The sequence below is a fragment of the Parasteatoda tepidariorum genome, chromosome 9 (genome assembly GCF_982258835.1).
Source record: "Parasteatoda tepidariorum strain Cologne lab strain chromosome 9, Ptep-v5.0, whole genome shotgun sequence".
NCBI lineage: Eukaryota > Metazoa > Arthropoda > Arachnida > Araneae > Theridiidae > Parasteatoda > Parasteatoda tepidariorum.
The window spans coordinates 99,494,512-99,505,044 of NC_141763.1; the positions used below are offsets into that span (position 1 = coordinate 99,494,512).

At 27.7% G+C, this 10,533-nt stretch overlaps 1 protein-coding gene across 1 annotated transcript in view; it reads left to right on the forward strand.

The window, feature by feature from the left end:
• LOC107451233 (leukocyte elastase inhibitor-like) overlaps positions 1–4,755 on the forward strand; it is a 74,149-nt gene extending 69,394 nt beyond the window's left edge. The window contains exon 5 of the mRNA XM_016067258.4: positions 4,262–4,755. Within this exon, the coding sequence (XP_015922744.3) occupies positions 4,262–4,609 (348 nt within the window). The 3' untranslated portion in view covers positions 4,610–4,755. The remainder of the gene's footprint in view (positions 1–4,261) is intronic.
• The last annotated feature ends 5,778 nt before the right edge of the window (positions 4,756–10,533 follow it).

Consider the following 10,533-nt stretch of genomic DNA (forward strand, 5'->3'; position numbering starts at 1 on the left):
TTCAATCAACATTCTCCTATACTTATATCTTCGAGGGTTATTAAGAAATCCATCATAAAAATGTACAGTATTAGTGCAGCTTAATCGGTACTAAATTTACTCATAAAATTCTTTGTACCCAAATAAGAGTATATTAAAACTGCTCCAATTAAAACTGCAACTATTAAAACTGTATTAAATACCATAACGCCAGTGTGTCTATTGCCAAAATTAAGCATCCTATTAGTGCAAAAAATAGTATGGCGACTTCTTACAATTCCCTTTCACGACTAAGTACATTTATACCATTAAGTTAGCTTTTCAGTTTACAGCTAATTTTTTAATTTAAATTACTAAGTATTACCAAAATAAAATTTCTCCACTAAATTCGTTTTCTAGTACATAGCTTATTATTTTGTTTCAATTAATTACTATTACCATAACTAATTATCATTGGCGGAGAAGATAATGTTGGTGTTTTTTTTATGTGTATCTTCATTAATTTTAATTTTCAGTACAAAACGTATTTTTTTAAAGTCAATGGGATGCCTGCAAGTGACGAAGTGCAGGTATCTGGAGGCTGTTTGATTGTTGAAACGTGACTTTCTTTACGTTAGCAACTGTTCTTTCCATTCTATTTCGAGTTAACTTACCCCGCCAAGTATCAATTCTCTTAAGTGATACATTCTATAATCCTTAACAAAGATTGTTTCATAATGATTTAAATTCCTTCACCATGAAGCTATGTAGAACATAGAACAAACTAATTATGCATCGAAGTTGCCCGGTACACAAAAACAAAAATGTATCATGTGTTACAATAAAATAAATAAACAAATAAAAATCTGTTTATATTTTTCACAATATTATCTAAATAAACGTTTATCGTACCTGAAAATGCATGCATTGCTTACTTTATTTTATTTTGAAACCGTCATTGAACTGCCGACCCAATTTTTTTGTGTTTACGACTACTAATGTTCAACTCCGTAACCTTGTAATTTTAAACTCAATCCAAAAGACAAGGGAACTCCTGGATCAAATATCGGAGAAAAAAATTTTTTTGTTGAACTAACTTGCATTTTAGTTACTTGGAGTGGAAAACCACGAAAACTTCCCATGGTTATCCTGACGGCAAGGCGAACCCTTTATTCGTCTACAACTGCGGATATTTTACGTCAGCACTGTGGCCGGTGCGAGCCGGGTGCGGAATTCGCATCGAATCCGGGTCATCTCATTGGAAGGCGGACACTGAGTCACCAAGGTTCAATGTGTAATTATTAGTTATACCTGAAATGCCATTCATAGTTATTGTTTAATACTTTAGAATATGGATATTTTAATTTAATTAGTAAGATCCATCCCCTGCTCGCAGACGCCCCCTCATGATTTCAATGCAATTTTATATGGTTTACTTTGCGAACCATGCTTGCTTCACTTACTACTAAGTTAAACTTATTTGCATTGTATTTAGCGCAAAGTCTTAAGAATTTAAATCAGTAATTAAAATATTTAAATTAATTCCTTTAAAAAAATTAGTAAAACACGGACTATTGAAATAAAAAAATTTAACTTGAAATAAGTAACATGCTATAGAAAAACTAGCTGAAACAAAACAATAATAGGGTACTTGCACTTCAAGAAGAAGAAGATCACGAATACCCACACATGAGACCTATGTTGTCAGCTGATCGTTCATTATCAAAATGGAGAGCTAAAGGTGAGCTAAGTCTCTCCACATAAGTTAGAATGTTAATTAACTTGAAGTTAATTAAATACAACACCGTATCACATATCGAATTTGTTGAAGTTTAATTCGTTCGCTTCTACGTTTTTACTTAACTTAGATTTATTATTTGCTTATATATTTTAGCGTAACCATGATATATTTTTGTTCTTATATACCTGGCTACTTCGATTCATAATTAGTTTGTTTATGTTCTACAAGGCTACACGCCTGTCTTTGTGTTAAGTAAGAAATATGATGTGAAAGAATCGATGTAAAAGAATATAGAATTTGCCTCTTAAGATAATTGATATTTGACAGGCTTGGCTTACTCGAAACAAAATGAAAACAACAGTTAATAACGTAAACAAATACCGCGTTTCAACAACCAATCAGGATCGAGATACGTCACTTGCAGGTATCCCATTATGCTTTTAAAAAATAATATGCATGACGGCACTTCCCCAACTCTCAATACTTTCATAACACTGTTGTTAAAACTTTCTTCTATCAACCTTTTTTTTTATATAGTTAAAAAGCATAACAGCCCACTAATACATATTTTTCAATGAATAACAATAGCACTGAATAAAATTATTACTATTGAACATTAGTATAATTGAAACATGATTAATTCTTCCATACTTATACATCAGTTTGTTTCAGCTTTTCTTTGTCCATGTGAGAAAAGTATTTTTATTAAAAATGGGTTAAGGTGCATATTTACTCTTTCATGCTTATGACAGGTTTGATATTTTAACAAATTTTGTTTATCCGCCAAATATTAAATTTTTGTGAATTATTTTATTTAAATTAGTTAATTCTTTTTTTTAAAAAAAGGGCAATTATTAAAAATTATGCTAGAATTATCTAATAATTCTTTAATCCTACAAATTTCCCCACCCAGTATGAACTTTGCACAATTTTTATTTTTTTTATTTCATGATTTTCATTTTACTCGTATGTTGTTAATCTTGCCATTACCATCTCTACCATTAATCTTGCATCAAATATTGTTTTGCTTTTTTTTTTAATTTAGATTTTTTATACATTTTTTGAAATTTCTTATGCTTTTATTTTTCTTAAAACAATATTCTAAATAAACATGCCATAATCTCTAGAAACACTGAATATTTTCCTGTGAGTTCAAAGTTGTAAAAAAATTTTAAACTCAAAATCAATTTAAACATTAGGGAAATCTGTTAATAGTATTTTTACGACTTTTTCATATCTATGTATTTATTAAAAACTAATTTGAAGTAAACATTTTTCATTTATCTTGCATCAAATATTGCTTCTTTTTTTCTTATTTTGTTTGTTTTATACATTTTATAAAATTTATTATACTTATATTTTTCTTAAAATAACCTTATAAATAAACCTGAGATAATCTATATAACCTTAAGTAATATTGAATACTTTCCTGTGAGTTCAAAGTTGTAAAAAAAAAAAAAATCTAACTCAAAGTCGGTATAAATAATAAGGTATCTATCAATAGTATTTTTACGACTTTTCCAAAGTCTTAGAAATGTCCATCTGTGAAGTTTTCTTAAAATATTTGAGAAGTTTATTCTTCGAAATTTGACACAAAATGTGGTATTTAGAAAATGTGCTTCAATTTAACTTCCTTATTAAACATCTAGAATAACGTAAGTAAAAGGCAATGTTTTTAAAAGCTGATTTATAAACAGCTCTTACAATCACGGAGGGCGTACTCCAGAAGAACATGCAGCTGCTGATAAATTACCTGTTTAGAATGTTCATACAGCTGTATAAATGACAAATACGCCAAATCATCAGAAATTCTGTTGTATTTATCAAGATCACTTGTTCTTTTATATACTTTGAATTTATTTGTTCTTTTATTTCTTTCGGCCCTTTATATATATATTTAAAAAAAATCTAACTCATTTCAAAGCATAAGTTCACAATCGCTGTATCTACCCGCATGAACTTATTCTATTATATAAAAAGTTAGTTGACCAAGGTACATTATAGGATATTTATAATAATTAATTTTAAAAAATTGGTCTATAATACCTCTGACAACAAATTTTAACTCAAGACCAGTTTTCTTTTTAAGATATTTTGAGTTAACTAAAATGTTCTGGTTTTAACCGAATTCTATCCAGCAGCTTGGCTGTTTACCTTCTATTCATTTTTATTTATATTTCTTATACTTAATTTACTGTTATTCAAACTTCTAATACAACTTGTATTTGTTTTTAAACTTTTGAAATTTAACCCTCGACGTAAAGTAGTTAAAAGGGCAGAGAAGTAGCATTGGTCTGTTTGTCACTAATAAAGACTCTCTTATGAGATTTATTTTTAAAGTTTTGAAATTTAACACTTCACACATATTAGTCAAATCATCAGACCAATGGCATTGGCCTGTTTTTCACTAATAAAAGAGTGTCACTTTATGAAATTTATTTTGAAATTTAACACTCCACGTTTTCTGAAGTTCATTAAAATATCATCAAACATGTTCTTCGAGTATTTAAAATTATTCTGCATTTTTTCCATTGCATTGACAAATTATTCTCAATTTCGCAGATGCCGAGAATCACCATTAGGCAAACACACGGCAACTTAACCAAGGCCCTCTTCAACTTGGGACTCGTCGATTTGTTCACTCCCGGATATGCCAATCTTTTTGGAATCAGCAATTTCGGATGGCTCCATGTCACCAATGTCACTCATGCCGCCTACGTTGAGGTCAGAGAAGGTCCCGTCGCCCATTCGAGTGGACAAAGCAAGCCAGATCAAGACGTCTCTGTTGTCTTGGACAGACCTTTCCTATGGTTTGTCATGGACAATGTCGCTGGTTTGGCCATCGCCATGGGTAAAATGGTGAAACCAGGAGATGATATGTCAGAACCCCCAACAAGATTATTGGGTTGATTAAATTGGAACAAATAGTTTCCTCATTCAACCACCGAATTATTAAATGTATTCTGTGCAGCAACTTTTCCTATTGAAGCAATTTTTCAAGATTTTTAAAAAAATATTTTTGTTGCCCTGATAAGTTACTGAATGAAACAATAAAGGAGACGATGGACTACTAGTGATTGGAAGAGCCTCTTCACTTTTTCGTTTCCTCTGTAAATATTTGCCTCAACTTTTGTTGTTATTAGAAACCAGGAAAGAGGTTCACTCGGTTCTGTTACGTAACAAGCCCTGCTAGGAGAGAAATAATAACCATGCTTCAAAACCGATATTTGTTTAAATTTTAAACTAAAGCAAATGTTTACGTTTTGACTGTAAGCTCGGTTAACGTTAACAGTTTAAACATTGCTAAATAACTCGGTAAAATTTAAAAGATGACTGGTTATTGTCTTAGTTATCGTTTGGTTCAGATACTTATAAGGGCTTCAAAAATCAGATTTTGAAACTTGATAATGTTGCTGCTTCGTTTTAGTATTTAAAAATATAATTTATTTAAAAAAATGTACAAATATTAGCTCTAAATTTAAAAGTTATTCCAAAGAATTGCTGGTTCAATTCTTAGGGTATTATTTGAGACAATAAAATGTATTTAAAAAGTATAATTTTGTCTTGAACCGGGATATTATTCTTAAGTCCATACCTTTGAATGCGGTTTATTTTTGAATGATATGCGATATAATTACTTCTATAATAATTAAGATTAGAAATAACTTATTGAAAGAATTTCATACGCACTGAACTTTACAAAATAGTTGATACAAAATAATATTAATAAATATATTCATTTTTTTTTTTTGTAAGAAAATAAGAATCCTTTAAATGTTTTGAATATAAAAATATAAACACTTTTTAGTTTTTCTACATTTTTTAAATAAATATTGGAAAATTTATTACAAAATACTTTAATATCATTTAATATATAAATTACAAAGTAACTCATCTAATCAAATTCCTGAGTTCTGTAAAATGCGATTTTCTCGTATTTGTATATTTCTGCGTCATTCTTTTTATTAGCTAAAAAAAATTATATTAAATCTTTGCTGAACAACGTAAGTGTTTAAGATAGATTAAGACTTATAACCTAATATGTAAAAAAGATCACATTAAAAATGCCTGATTAAAGAAGGCCTTAATTGCACGTGATGTTATTTTTCAAACACTCAAAGAAACATTTTCCAAAAATTAGGAACAAGTACAACTATCGAAAAATACACACAATCTTGAGATTTTTTTCAACTAAGTTATGTACTATTTTTCATTAATATTTTTTAAAATACAGTAATAATAATTCTTAATCGTACCAGACATTTTAAACAAGCGCGAAAAATTGCTCTGAATTAATTTTTACACTCTACACTTACAATTCAAACACTCTCGATAAATTAATCTAAATGATGTAATAAAAGTCAAGGCTTTATTAGAACAATACTTCAAAAGAAATTGTGTCATTAGTGTTAAAATTTATAGTTTTAAGAGTGAAGAATGGCTGGTGAAGATAATAAATGTCGAATAATATATGTAGAAATATGTATGTATATATATCGAAGAATATTCTATATATGTAGAACATATAGAAATATGTAACCGTGCTCCATAAAATATTTTTTGAAAGAATATAAAAATACATTTAAGGCAACTAGAATTTAAAAAAAAAAATGAAAGCATCCACTGAATAATTAATTTTTTGAACTTTACTATGAAGTAAAATTGCAAGATTGAATTTTGGTTTAAAAATATAAAATAGCTTCCTTAAACGATACCATTTACATTTTTTATAAGCCTCTCCCCACGTAGTCTTTAAATATTAGTTTCACATTCGGCAGCGGAATTTACCGATGGAATTTGCAGCATTTTCTTCTTAAATCCTAATTTGTTGGCAACCTCAACGCAGTTTAAATATTATTATTTCAAAAATTTTGTTTAATCCGACATAAATGTAGCAAAATCTGCAAATACAATGTTCTCGAATCTAAGACCTTACAAAAACTATTATTGCAAAAATTTTATTTAATCTGACATAGATGTAGCAAAATCTGCAAATGCAATGTTCTTAAAATTATACACAAGGACTAAGATAATAATTTTCTTATTATTAAAATATATTTTTATAATAAGATACACAAGGACTAAGATTAAGGACTAAGATAAGATAAATATTGTAAAAATTTAGTTTAATCTGACACTGGGTTTCTTCTCAAAACTTTGCTATGTCGAATTTATTTTAAAACAGAAAATGAATTTTTTCACAAAAACCACAATGAAAGTTCATTGTAAACCAGCTCTTTTCTATTTAATGCATAATTATTTTTGTCTTACTTTTAAAAATAAAATTATCATTGTTGTATTTAAACTAATAGTCAACTATCATTACATACACATTTAATAGCAGTTATTCTTATGTTTCACTACTTTATTTTTTACAGTTATATTTTAGAATATAGTTTTCTACTTTTTAGAACATATTTAGTTCTAAACTTGTAATCTCGAAAACTAGCGATCTCGAATTTTTTTTACGAGTCCCTTCAGCTTTGAGATATCGAAAGTATCTGTATTATTTCTCGTCGACCTTTTCAAATCGATATAGAAAAAGCAAATCCTAGAATAAAGAATTATGCTTCTCTCATAACAATTCTTACCAGTTCATTTTCAAAAATTATAATTCAGCGAATTTCAAAAAAATATTTCTTCCATTAACAATATATTGATTGAATTATGAAACGGATACTCATGTATAAAAAAAATGCAATATTATTTCTCGTCGAGTTTTACAGTTCTATATAAAAGAGTGAAATCCTAGAATGAAAAATTATGTTTCTCTGATAACCATTCTCAACAGTTCTTTTTCGTAAACTATAGTTCATCGGGAATTCTTAACTCGTTTTCAGTTAATGCACACACCAAAAACATATTCTGAATTAATCTCGATGCCACTCCAAACCAGCGAATTCAGCTGTTCGACATTATTTTTTAACCTATGATGATTTTATGTCCATTATTGATAAAATGATAACTGAATAAATTTCGTTCTTCACATTAAATATGATTAAAATAATTTGTAGTTTTTTATCTTTGTTTGTATTGTATCATTAATTGTTTATTTAACTAGGGATTTCGTCAAAAGACGCTCGCCGCGGTCCCAGATCTCCGAAATAACATATAATGTCATAAACCCTTGACCACGTTCTTTATTTTTAAATGGATAATTGTTCTTAATACCATTTTTTTCTTACCTCTACTTAAGCTTCGCGACAAGAAATTATCTTTTATCGTCATATGTCTTATCATTTACTTTTACATTCTTTCTTTATATAGATATATTTTTTTAATCTCAACTGGATATAGCTTAATTTTAAACGGCGAATTTAGAAGATTGAAACTTTTTATTTTCAACAAATGAGACAATGCATATTTCCCTAATTTTTAAGTGTTACTTTTTTAATAAATGGAAGGAAAAAAAAAGAAAGATTGAATACGTAACTCAATAAATGTTTTTGTAACATTAGACTAATGCATTTGAAAATATGCCAAAGTAGTTAGAAAGTTGGCTTTGGGTCAAGGTTTCAGATTTCAGATTTTTTTTTTTTTCTGCAAAAAGAAAAGCAGTAAAAACAGTGTTATCATTGATCCTATATTAAAAATGATTTTTTTATCTCCATTTCTAGAAAATAATATTTACTTGAATAAATGTTAAAGCTTTTACAAAGTTTATTTACTTCGATCACTGATATATAGAAGGTATGCAAATCATCACTAACAAAATTGAACTGAAATTTCACACATAAATCTAAAACTATGAGTGAAAAAAAATGCGTCTACTTGGGGAATCGTTTGTAACTTTTACTATAAATGTTAAGCCGATTTCTTCTTGTCGGCAAACGAATAATTAATGAAAATTTTCTAAACTTTTAAATCATTATAAAATAGTTTTTACACTATAAGCGTGCTTAAAAATGTGGAAATCGTTGAAAAAAAATGTTTGTATTAAAATAAAAATTCAGTATATCATTGTCCAGCCTATGCTTGCTATCGTTTTTGAATTTCCGGTTAAAATCAAATTTTGATTCCACCGAAAGAAACTTTGTCTGTCTAATATTATTGAATTTATTTATTCGAATAAACTATTATAATTTATTGAAAAATAAGAGCACTAATTGCTGCACTGCGATAGATTTTGATCTTCAATTTCTTAATGCTAATTAATAAAAAATTCGCCCATATAAATTACCGACCTTAGCCATTTTTGTGAAATTCTAATGTTAATGTCTTAATTATCTTTGAAGATTATATAAGTTAAATTTTCGAAAAAAGAAATAAATTCGTTCAAAGCAGAATAATGATATGACTTTATAACTAATTTTTCCATATAAAATATATTTTTATAATAATTGTCAATTACAATTGATAGTACTAGATAAATAAATAAAAACTGATAATATCTCAAAAAAACTTTATCACTAAAAAAAAAATTTAAAAAACTTTTAATGTAGTTTTTTACTATTTTTACCGTTATCAATAATAAAATCGATTGTATTCTTTCAAAAAAATTTATAATAATAATAAAATAATTGGTCTTTAAAAACATGCATATAACTAACGATTTATGTTGATCATTAATTTATGTTATAATTTATAGAATATGTTTTGTAAAAGTGTTTAAAATAACATTAGCCAATTACAGTTCCAATAGACATGTATTTTAAAAAAAAGAGTTTTCCCTATTTGTATATAATATGTTTGAATTTATAATAAAGTATTATTTGAATGATTTTGCTCTTTGCTTGTTCATTAAATACAAACATTTCATAAATAAACTACAGGCAAAATATTTGTGCGTCAGAATAATTATTTGATGTTATTTTTTAACATAGTGAATACTGCCTTTTATTCCCGTTCTCTGTGCACTGTTATCGTAATTAAAGCAATAATGCTCTTGTCAAATATGTTGTGAAGTTTAAGGTTATGAGTAGCACTTCATCATCTACAGTGTCAAGGTCAATATGTAAGCGTGTTTTTGTTCGCTTTTTTAAAGTCCTTGAGAGTTAACATTTTGTTTACTTTCCTAAAATGAAATAGTGACTTTGAAGGACGATTAAAATAAAAGGCCATAGCAACTACGTTCTATCTTGTTCGTCATTTTTATCGCAAGATATTACATTAGCTCTTTATTTTTAAAAATAATTTCAGACTATAATTGTTCATTAATTGTACAAAAAAATACTGGAATCTAGATCGTATGTGGTATTTAAATCAGGGAAAATTATTGCAAAATGCATAACATTAAACTATATATCGTTTACCTTAAATGGAAACATTTCATTTTAAAATAGGAACACAAGTTTTTATACTGAATTTCGGTTTTTATATATTATAGAATTTTAATAACGTATAACACTGAAGGTTATTTATAGATGAATGTTTATAAATCATAGTTTTTTTTTTTTTTTTTAAGATTGGTAAGTTAAATGTACAAGAGTTCGAAGAGGCTAGAATTCGCCGATTCAAACGACATTACAAACTTTAAAAAAATGATGTTATGAACTAAGCACAACACAAAAAAATTAGAAAAGGAAACAACCAAAATAAATGACAAGACGCCAAAAAACCATAGAAACGAACCCCACAATTTCACCCGTATGGGAGAAACCCGTATGTTTCCTGACACTGTATTTTATACATTAATTTCAGTATATCCTTCCGTATTTCAGGGTATCAAATTTTTAACTATGCAAAAAAGGAGATAACTTTGAATTTTAAAAAAAAATTGTTGGATAGAGTTCTGTTCATTTTAAAATTATGGTGGAGGATTTTCAAAAAGTATAACACAGAAAATATTACAGTACCTTTATTACGTTATACAGTTAACGTTTTTGAAATGGCGC